Source organism: Cebus imitator, unplaced genomic scaffold, assembly GCF_001604975.1.
Source record: "Cebus imitator isolate Cc_AM_T3 unplaced genomic scaffold, Cebus_imitator-1.0 Scaffold87, whole genome shotgun sequence".
NCBI lineage: Eukaryota > Metazoa > Chordata > Mammalia > Primates > Cebidae > Cebus > Cebus imitator.
In genome coordinates, this window is record NW_016107402.1 from 2123168 (window position 1) to 2134583 (window position 11416).

General features: G+C 53.5%; 1 protein-coding gene across 3 annotated transcripts in view; it reads left to right on the top strand.

The window, feature by feature from the left end:
- The window catches only part of GRHL3 (grainyhead like transcription factor 3), a 36182-nt gene that overhangs the window by 22429 nt on the left and 2337 nt on the right, over nt 1-11416 (top strand). For all 3 annotated transcript variants that reach the window (XM_017534566.2, XM_037740655.1, XM_017534565.2), the window contains 7 exons: nt 292-450; nt 867-945; nt 1050-1183; nt 3024-3058; nt 4337-4425; nt 5250-5335; nt 7422-7486. In XM_017534566.2, coding sequence (XP_017390055.1) covers nt 292-450; nt 867-945; nt 1050-1183; nt 3024-3058; nt 4337-4425; nt 5250-5335; nt 7422-7486 — 647 coding nt within the window. The remainder of the gene's footprint in view (nt 1-291; nt 451-866; nt 946-1049; nt 1184-3023; nt 3059-4336; nt 4426-5249; nt 5336-7421; nt 7487-11416) is intronic.

Genomic DNA, 11416 nt, shown 5'->3' on the forward strand with positions numbered 1-11416 from the left:
GGTTCCCTTGGCAGTCTAGTGGAAGCCATCCCAACAGTGGTGAAGAGCCTGGGTTCAAACCCCTGCTGCACCACACACCGCCTGTGCCACCTTGGGAAAGTTGCCCCACCTCTCTGAGCATCCGCTTCCCCATCTGTGAAAGAGGAGTGCTGATGCATGCCTTCTAGGGGCCCCATGAGGCTTAAGGGTGAGCCCCAGGCACACGGACAGCTAGAAAAATAGGGTCACTGTGGGATGGTGGGACTGGCCACCTGGACAGGCCACTCACCCAGCTGCCCCCTCTGTCCCCAGGTGTTCATCGGTGTCAACTGTCTGAGCACAGACTTTTCCTCACAAAAGGGGGTGAAGGGTGTCCCCCTGAACCTGCAGATTGACACCTATGACTGTGGCTCGGGCACTGAGCGCCTGGTACACCGCGCTGTTTGCCAGATCAAGATTTTCTGCGACAAGGTGGCTGGAATGGGCAGACCCTACACCGGGCCTGGGGAGGTAGAAGGGCTAAGCCCTGACCCATGCATCCTCCTAGCCTCTCTGGGTGTGTGTGTCTGTTTGTTTTTCTATCCCCTCTCCTCCTCTTCATCTCTCTTTCCTCTAACACCCCCACTCCTCCATCTCTCTGTCTCTCTGAGTTTCTTCTTTTCTGTCTTCTGTCTACCTCTCTCATGGCCTGTATTGACCTCAGGCAAGCAGGGCCAGGTCCCACTGGCCAGGCTGGGCCAGGTAGGTGCTGATACCTTCCCATTTCCTGGTCTTGCTCTGGAAAAAGAAGGACCAGAAGCCTAGCCCATATTTAAGATACAAAGCAGCAGCTGTGATAGTAGCCAGCCCCTCCCAGGCCCTTGGTGACCCTCTCTCTTCTCCTGCAGGGAGCTGAGAGGAAGATGCGCGATGATGAGCGGAAGCAGTTCCGGAGGAAGGTCAAGTGCCCCGACTCCAGCAACAGTGGTCAGTGGGGGTCCAGGGCTGGTGGGAAGGAGAGGTGGAGACTAGCTGTGGGAGGGACCTGCGTGGAGGGACCTCGGGGCACATTGGCTTCCTTCTCCCATCAGGAGTCAAGGGCTGCCTGCTCTCGGGCTTCAGGGGCAATGAGACGACTTACCTGCGGCCAGAGACTGACCTGGAGACGCCACCCGTGCTGTTCATCCCCAATGTGCACTTCAACAGTCTGCAGCGCCCTGGAGGGGTGAGGCCATGGGTGGGGCCTGAGGGAGCAGCCGAAAGAGGGTCCGGCTCCTGGGTGGGGCCTGCCTTAGCACAGACCAGTGGGGAGCCACCTGCCATTCGGCCAGTTTCAATACCTTTATTGAATCCCAGGGGATTACAAAATGTATATATGGTCCTATAGCTTCAGTGACCTATTATATTGAAGAGAAGAATGTTATGAGGAAACAGATTTCGTAACCATTGAAACGTTCATGCTTAGGGCACACAAAGAGGAGGCTTCTGATATCTGATTCCCAGCTTGATTGCAGCCACATGGAATTATCATGGCAGAACTTGTGGCTCTCTCTGTGTGCCTGGTGTGGCTCTAAGCACTTCCCAAGAATCACCTTCCCTACCCTTCTCTACAACCCTATGAAGTCAATAATAATGTCTCCCTGGATTCACGGGGTAGAAACGGAGGCACAGAGGAGTTAAAAAACCTCATGAGACTGCACAGCTAGTAAGTGGCAGAGCCAGCTGAGAGGATTTCGTAACCACTGGACTGAGGCATCTGTTCAGAATCCGCACCTTTCCCCACTAGCTGCTTTGCCTCTTAAGCAGCCGGGGCTAAGCGCCTGGCAGCCAGGAGTGGGCTGGGTTCCCTGTTACAGCTGTCCTCCGAGAGACTGCACCTACCCCTTTCCCAGGCATGGTCCCACAGCAATTCAATGGCAGGGTCAAGACCCCAGAGCCTGTCTCCTTGTGAGCCTCCATACCAGACAGTCTGAGCACTTCCTTCCTGTAAGGACACAGCTCCGCGCAGTTTCTGCAGGAATGTTTATACACATGGACCTTGGTGTACTAGGCATGCTTAGTGTATTGACTTAGGACGATGAGGGAGACAGTGGAGCTGACAGAGCGCTCGGCACAGGCGCAGAGCACTGACGATACCCCTCCTCTCTCTGCTGCCATGGGAGCAGCACTGTGGTCTCACAACACAGGCGGCTGTGGGAACCAGTTCTCTGGGTTCTCCCCACTCTCTCACCAACTAGAGGCCCTGAGTGGGGAGATGACCACTCAGGATGAAGGTCCCTGTTGCAGGTTGACAGCTAACCTGTGGGGGATGAGGGCTGGGCCTGTCTCTGCACCTGTAAGCCTGGGAGAGGGAAGCGGAGAGCAGTAAGGAACAGAGAGGCTGAGCCTGAACCCCGCCTCTGCCTCTTGCTGGGTGTGTCATCTCTAGAGGCTCTCTGCCCTCTCTAGGCCTGAGCTTCTTACTTCACGAGACTTGGCGATGTCTGCTGCAGACCACACAGTGCGAGGCACAATGTAGGGTCCAAGAAGAGGGCCTCCGGCCAGGCTTAGTGGCACACACCTGTATTCCCATCTTCTCAGGAGGCTGAGCTGGCAGAATTGCTGCAGCTCAGGAGGTCGAGGCTGCAGTGACCTGTGATGCTCTGACTGCACTCCAGCCTGGGAGACTCTCAAAAAAAAAAAAAAAGAAGGCCTCTTCCCCTCACCCCCTTTGCCCTCCGCTCCAACTGCCTAGTTACTGCTGCAGAACCAACTGCAATTCCCGGCCCTTCTGGGCATGCGGGGGCCCAGGTGGGGCTCCGTGCGACTCCACTCTGACAACGTGGCTTTAGCATCTCCTGTGTGTTCATTGAGTCCCTGACCCATCCAGCTTGGGCTGGGTGATTCAACTCAACATCTCAGGCCACTTAAGGGCACTTGTCTGAGCAGAATCGGCTAGAAAGGCATTGTAAGAGTGTTCTCCCCACCTCCCACCAAAAAATATTCCTCCCAGAAAGCCTCCAGCAGCCGAGGGCCCCCTCATCTTCCTGTGTGTGATGGTAAGTGTCTTTTCCACTTCATTGCAGGCAGTTCCCTCGGCAGGACCCTGCAGCGCCAACAGGTATGGAGAACAGCAGCTGCTCACATCCCTCCGCACCCGTGCCCACTGCACCATGCCCACTGCCCCCAGCCTGCTTTTCACCCTGCTTTTTGCAAGCGAGGGTGTGGGGCCAGAAGAGGAAGCCACCAGCGTCTGCCCCCAGCCCCCACGCTAGAGCTATGCTTCTTTCTCACTGAAACTGCCTGGGTTTTTATGGGTTTGTTTTATGTGAAAAGTTGGCGAATCTTTGGCGAGACACCCGCTTGTAAAAAGGGAAAGAAAAAGACTCTGATGGTGTAGACTCAGACAGCAAAGAGGGAAGCTATGCCGGAGGACTGAGCGGGGATGAAAACCCTCCATCTCCTTCCCCCAGCCCACTCCCTGGGGGCCTACCTGGGGCCGGAGCCCCTTGGCACTTTGGCCTAGGAAGGGCCTTCGTGTCCTTCCCTCTGTCAGCCACAGCCTTGGTGCCCTGAGCAGTCCCTTCACCTCTCTGAGCCTCTGCCTACACATTTGTCAGATGAGGAAATAGCCTTGAGAGGAGGGCAGCATGGATGTGGAATCTTTGTAAATGGGAAAATGCTTTATAAAGATCATTTGTTGTTATAATCAATTTCTTCCCTTACAAAATATACTTTTTTCACATAGTGCTTTCACCCCAAATTGTGTTGCCACTTGTCACCTCACAACAGCTTCAGAGTTAGGCAAGCAGGATTATTGCCCTACTTTACAGATAGGGAAACTGAGGCTCAGAGAAGAGAAGTGCCTTCTAGTCCCACAGCCGTTAAGTCGCGGCAGCAGAACTGGAGCCCACGTCTGTCCTACTCCAAAGCCCACAATCCTTCCACTCCCACTGCCTCACATCTGACTCTGATTTTTTTAAAAAAGGAACGATGATGATGATGATGATGAGACCACATTTACTGAGGCCCTACTGTGCGTCACACAGTGTTCTAAGAGCTGTGAGCATGGTCTCCTGTGGCCTCACACCACTCTAGGAAGTATTGCTCTCATTGCTTTCATATCATCCCATTTTATAGACAGGGTCAGTGATGGGCTAAGGGGGTCGCTGATGGGCTAAGAGACTCACCCAGGTCACATAGCTAGTGCGTGGCAGGGCTGGGATTTGAACCCAGGCAGTCCAACTCCAGACCTGCTGCTTTGCCCACTGTCCCTCTGCTTTGCACCCACCCTCATGTTTTCTTCCCTATTTCTAGGGCCCCTGGAGGCCCAGCAGGGTCCTTCAGCCTCTAGGGATCCCCAAGTTCCTCACAAGCTCCCCCACTGCCCTCCCCACAGGCTGCCTCTGAAGCGTACCTGCTCGCCTTTCACTGAGGAGTTTGAGCCTTTGCCTTCCAAGCAGGCCAAGGAAGACGACCTTCAGAGAGGTAGCCTCCCGCCCTCCCTCCCCATTTACTCACAGAGCCCACCCCAGCTCCTGCCTCCCACATAGGCTTTCCCAAAGCCTCCTGGGGAGGGCCCAAGGAGCTGCTTTATCCCTTGGAGCTAGGGTTAGATCAAGACTTGGGGGTAGGGGTAAGGAGGGCACCTTAGGCTGCTTGGAGAGACCACACAGGACTGGCAGCTTCTGTCTCCTGACCACGTGTGGACGTGGGCATCCTGGGCAACTGGCATAGTCAACAGCCTCATTATGCTGGACGAGTCCCCTCTCCCCCACTTTTTCTAATGGGGGGGTGAAAGAAGGGTGGGGTTTTCACGTCTGGCTTTCTTGCTTTGACACTCTAAATCTGTGACTTCCTTGGGGTAAGGACCAAACCCAAACCTCTGGGGGCTGTAGTTGACCATCAGAAAGCAACTGACTAGCAGCTAAGCTCAAAAGCTTCCAGCAGCCGTGAACCAAGCTGTGCGCTGCCCCTGGCATTTCCAGACACGTCATTAATTCCCACAGTGACTCCACAAAATAGCGGGCAGAGCCTCTATCTACAAATAAAATGAGGCTCCGTGACATTAAAATCACATTTGCAAGGTCACCTGGCTGGCAGGTAGTAGAGCAGGGATTCAGACACCCCCACATCAGCACAGCCTAAGAAGGCCCATAAGAATCTGCAGAGCTGGCCGAAGTGCCGCCAGCTGGGCACAGACCCTTGGCAGAAAGCCATCTTACAGTAACGTTTTCAGATTCCCCAGCCCCTGACATGATCCTGGCCACATGATCTTCCTTGTACCCCTAAAGCTGCCCCTTGCTTTTCAGTTCTGTTGTATGTGCGGAGGGAGACTGAGGAGGTGTTTGATGCGCTCATGTTGAAGACCCCAGACCTGAAGGGGCTGAGGAATGCGGTAAGCTGCCTGTGAACCCCTCACCATGGGCTCCCTCCGGGCTGCTGTCCCTGCTTCTCACCACACAGTTCTGATTTCACACAGGAGGGAACCTCGGCATGCCGGTGGCCTACCCGTCCCATCCCGTTTGCGGGGCCCGAGGGGCCCTGCCGGTGGGGGTGTGCCTCTGCGATGTTATCTCCCAGCCAGAGCCCTGACTCCACCCTGGGAGTCGCACACTCCATAAATCCTCCTTAATCTGATGGCTGCTGTCTGACGGGCCAGGGCTTTTTGTTGGCTTTGCAAACCTGTTTCTGTTTTAATGGGAATGGAACCCAAAAAGACACACTCTTTTTCTTTCCCAGGGGCCTCATTCCTCCTGCTTGTGGTTGGCTGGGGGCCACTGGCTGGGGTGGCAGAAGGTAATGACTGTGCAAGGAGACCTTCCCCAACCCCCTAAACTACCAGAGAGCTGGCAAAACAGCCCAGTCCTGAATAAAACCCACAGCTAGCTTCGTGGCTCCGCCAAAAATTAAGCAAACACAGCCTCCACCAGGGCCAGCTGTGCCTGAAGGTGAAACCACTCGGAAAAGCCGGATGGTGCCCAGAGTTCTGGCCAGCAGAGGGAAAATGGCATCAAATAGTAACACTAGCTGGCCTTTATTGAAGGCCCACTATGTGCCAGGCAGTGGGTCAGACACACCACCTGTGCTGGCTCATCATGTGCCCTTAACAACCCTGAAACGTGGGTACTATGTGTATCTCCTCATTTCCCATGAAGACGCAGCCTCCGAGAGGTCAGGTGACTTGTCAGGGTCACTCGGCTCTTGGTGACAGAGCTGGAATGCTGGCCTGGACTCTCTTCATGCTCAGCTGCTTGTTCTCTTTACACATCATCAGCCCTGCTTGGCATCAGCCCCAGAAGTTGGGCTCACAAAAGGCCATTAATGTCACCTAAATACAGACTCAGAGGCTTGGGTTGGATGATCCCTTAAAGGGCCAGCTCCCTATCTAGTGCCTGCACTCCCTGTCTCCCACAGCACTTCCAAGCTGGTGCCCACTTTCAACTTGTGTGCTTCCAGGAATGGAGAGCTTATTACCTATGGGACAACCCATGGTGTCTTTGCCCAATTTGCCCAATTTATGGTGAGAGAGTTCCTGAGTTCTTCCTTAGATTGACTTGAGATCTTCTTGGTAGCTTCCAGTCACATCGTCATTAAAAGAAATAGTAGTCTAAGCACTTTTCTTGCCAGGAGGAATCTGTCAGGGCAGAGAATAACTGAGAAGCTGAACACAATCCTTTCTCTAAAATGCCCAGAGAGGATGACCTCCCCTGACACCCAGGACCTGAGGTTTGCTGCAGCTTCTAGGCAGCTACTACTAATAAGCACCAACGTTTTACAGAGCTCTTGCCCTGGGACAGGCACTGGGCTGGGCCTTTTTGATAGTTGGCTCAGTTCATGTGCAGAACCACACTGGGTGTACATCCTATTACTGTGCCCATTTTACAAATGAGGAAACCGAGGCTCAGAGAGGTAAGAGTGACCTGTTCAAAGTTCTGCATGTCCAGGTGTTGCAGTTGGGACCAGACTGGACCTGCCTGCCCCAAAGGAAACTTCAGAAGCTCTGGGGAGACAGGCTGACTCTAGCTGTGTGATCTCAGACAGGTCACCCAACAAGCCTCTGACCCACAGTCTCCTCATGTAGGGAAGTAAGTTCCAACATTTTTGGATATCATGGAGTGAGTGAACCTGGGGTCTAGGCCTTGGGCATATGGCTTATCCTCGTCGAGTGTTTGTGGTGATATAGAAAGGCTTACAATAGGATGGTAAGTAAAAAGATACATAAAACCACATGGAACCTAAAAACATCTATACACACTACTGTACCCATGACCAAAAGATGGGAAGACATACACCCAGGTGTTAATGGTGTCTCTCTGAGAAACAGGATTATAGATGGTTGTAATTGTCTTCTTCATATTTGTCCACAATATGCATATATTTTACTTTTGTAATCAGAAAGTAAAAAAAAAAAGTGATGTCATAAAAGACTTGTATAAATCTAGTGTGGGCAGCAGACAATGAATCACCTCTTTTCCTTCCAGATCTCTGAGAAGTATGGGTTCCCTGAAGAGAACATTTACAAAGTCTACAAGAAATGCAAGCGAGGGTGAGTGCCTAGTTTACCCTCCCCCAGCTGGCTGCTCAGTGCTGAGCAGTGTTTGTACTGGGCCTTGGTGGAGGGGCTGAGGGGATGCAGAGCTCCCGTCAGGCCAACACCACTGGTCACCTCTCCATCGGCAGAGACCAGACATGGGTCCCAATTGGGAAGGTTGGGAGTGGGAGACAAGTGGAAGGGTCTTTACATATGACCTCCTCCTGGGTGGTATGGAGGGAGAAGTGGAGGGTCCTGTGTCAGATGACCCAGGTTCAAGACCACTGGAAAACCAAGCCATTTGATGAGGATGATAATGATTATAGTGACCAGAGTCCCCTTGCGTACCCACCATGTGTCAGACACGAGGCTAAGCATGTCCTGCTTAGCCCTCACAGCCACACCAAGAGGTAGATACCATAGTCCGCATTTGACAGATAAGGAAATTGAGGCTCAGAGGTAATAAGCAGTGTTCAGGGGCAGGAGGAAGGGATCAAAGGCACGAGGCAGACAGGCCCAACAAAGTTGCTGTTGGCAGAGCCGGAGGCAGGAAGGGAGTGGCTGGAGATCAGTCTGGAAAAGGAGTTGTGATTGGGAGTCATTTTGGGGGAAATCCAGCCAAGGATGTTCCACAGGCCCCCTCCACCTTCCCTGGAGACTAGGCCAGGAGTTAAGCTGTACCCTCTAGGGGGCAGGCAGTGCCCAGCTGCCTGCCATGGACTCCTGGGGACCATAGTACCTTTGTTGTCTGCTTAGAAGATCCCGTGGGAGAGGGAGGTAGGGTCACATGATAACTGCCCTCCAGGCATCAGTCCCCTGGTCAGAGACGGTAAGCCTGGCCTCTACAACTTTTCCTGAGTAGGTCCCTTCACTAGCCTGGCATAAGACCCCTAGACAGTGAGGAATTGTTACTGCTGTTGCCAGCCCAGAGGCCCCAGAACCAGAGCCCTGGGAAATGCACTCCCAGCCCCTCTGTCCACAGCTCCAATCTGACTCTTCTGCTGTGGATAGTCTAACTCCAGCGGCATTTCTAGAAGCCCCTTGGAGGTGCTTGTCCACTTACCCCGTGGCTGGTCCATATGGATCTTCCCTTTTGGAAGACTTTGCAAAGTGAGGCAGGTTTTGTACTCAAGCCGAGTCCCCATCTCATCAGACCCAGGGCCCTGGCCTTCTTCCTCACAGGCCCAGCCCTGCCTGCCTTCCTCCTCATTGGTTCCTACCCAGTCTCCCATAGAAGGTTGAGGGTGGCGGAAGGTGTCCGTCCCCGAAGCCCCTAGGAAGGGTATTTTTTTTTTTTGGTTTTAGTTGCCTGCATGTCTAGAGTTTTTTGTGTGTCTTTTTTTCCAAGTTTCGGTTTCAAACTGAGGCTCACATGCTCTGTAGAGTGAAATCCACTTCATGGTGAAGGGCAGGCTCCACTTTGCCCAGACAAGCCCAGCCCCACTCTCCCTTCAGTGCTGGTGCCCACGCCCCCTGGCTCCAGCCCTACCTGTGGCAGGCCTCTGTTACCAATCCCACTCCAGGCCAGGCTGTGTGATTACGTGGTGGTCGGGGAGTTGGGGTGCATACAAGGATGTTCCCCGGCCCCACTGGCTGCGTTGCCAGAGGCCTTCCCCTAAACCCCAGCCAGCTATTTAGATCATAATTCTAAAGACTTCCATTTATGGGGCATTTCCTACATACCAGGGACTGGCTGCATCGCTCCCAAGCATCATCTCAGTGACTTTTTGAGCTGGGTATGATTATTTGTTTCTGTGGATGGGGAAACTGAGGTCTGCAGTAATTACGCGGTCATGAGCAGATGCATCCCGGCCTTCTAAAGCCTGTACAGGCATCCACTCTGTTATCCTGCCTCCTACTTGTTCCTCTAACCACTAAGCAATGTGCAAATAAAGGGTGCAGCCAGGCTGGCCAGTTTATTTGCCCAGCACCATAGCCCAGGGCATCACTCCACAGCCCTTCAGAAGCACCCCACACACCTCCATGGCATGAAAACCTTGGCCCCAGGACTGTCTGAAATGTCTGAATGAAAGTATTCGTCAAAACACCTCTTAGGAGTGGAGAGGCCAGGCTCATCTTCTGCCTCCCCCCCAAATCCTCATGTGAGAAACAGGAAAGTCTGATCAAAAGCCTGGTTTATTTGCATCAAATCCTCCCGAAAGTCCTCTGGTGGATAGAATCAGCTTTATACGCACCACAGGTTGCTGGAAAGATGAGCAAATACATTGTTTTTGCTGGCAGCTGGCCAGGGGTTTAATGTGACGCAGGACTGAAGACAGCTAGAAGGTGGAAAGTGACAAGAGGCCCACATTTGGTGACAGTGGTTCTGCCTCTCAGGGGCCCGTTGCCACTGACTTCTGAGAGGAGGGGTGTGTGGGCCCATCTGGAAGCCCTCTTGTGCAGGTGTGAGCTCGGCAAGTGTGAGCAGGTGTGAGCTCAGGGCACTGGGAGGCCCTGCTGGGGAGTGGGAGGGATCCAGACATCTAGCTGGTGCACATCAGACACACGTGAGCTCGGCAAGTGTGAGCAGGTGTGAGCTCAGGGCACTGGGAGGCCCTGCTGGGGAGTGGGAGGGATCCAGACATCTAGCTGGAGCACATCAGACACACACAGTGCCTGGCACCTAGAAGCACCCAACAAACACCAAACAAAACAACCCTGATGCTGACAAAGCGCCCACCCCTCTGCCCAGTTCTGGTCTCCCCTAGTCTGTTTCCAGCCTCCAGTGCCCAGGAAAAGAGCCCTCTGTGAAATGAAGGAACTCCAGGCAGGACCCAAGAAAGGGGAGCCTGTGATTACACATTGGCAGTCAGCACCCAGACCACTGAGAGCCCAAGCCTGGCTCTTCTTCCTAAGAGCGGCAGCTGCTTGACTGCTGGGAGAGACAACTGGATGTGGGCCATGCCTTCGGGTTCCTGTTGTCTCCATTGCCCTCAGGGGTTCCTCGTGCCTGCCACTCCTGCGCCACTTCAAAGAACTCTCCCCTAGCCCTGGATTTTGCCTTCCTTCTATCCACTGCTTCCTAACTTGTATCTATAGGGCTTTGTTTCCTTCTAAAAATGATACAGTGGAAAGAGACAAAGGTTCAAATCCCAGGCCTGCCATCTATGAACTGTGTGTCCTTAGACAAATAACTTTGTTTCTTTGAACCTCATCTATGAACTGGGGTAATATAAGGATTCATCCTCCCAGTCCCTACTAGATTTAAAACTCCTGGAAGGCAGGACCTAGGTCTAATTCATCTCCATATGGTCCTTGTTTTTGAGCAAGGCCCTGCACATGGAAAGGCCTCAGTGAATATAGGGGGATGAATGGGAAGATGAAGGACAGGTGGGCAGGTGGATGGAGGATGGTGGATGGGTGAGTGTGTGGGTGGATGGTGGATGGGGTGTGTTTGGGTGGGTGGATGTGTAGGTGGATGGTGGATGATGGATGATGAGTGTATGGTTGGGTGGATGGTGGATGGGGGTGTGTTTGGTTGGGTGGATAGTAGAGGGGTAGGTGGATGGCAGATGGTAGATGGAGGTGTGTATGGGTGGGTGGATGGTGGATGGGGGTGTGTTGGGATGGGTGGATGGTGGATGGGGGTGTGTTTAGGTGGGTGGATGGTGGATGGGGGTGTGTTGGGTGGGTGGACAGTGGATGGGGGTATGTATGGATGGATGGATGGTGGATGGGGATGTGTTTGGGTGGGTGGATGGTGGATGGGTGTGTGTTTGGATGGATGGATAGTGGAGGGGTAGGTGGATGGCAGATGGTGGATGGGGGTGTATTTGGGTGGGTGGGTGGTTGATGGGGGTGTGTTTGGGTGGATGGATGGTGGATGGGGGTGTATATGGGTGGGTGGATGGTGGATGAGGGTGTGTTTGTGTGGGTGGATGGGTGGATGGGGGTGTGTATGGGTGGGTGGATGGTGGATGGGGGTGTGTTTGGGTGGGTGGATGG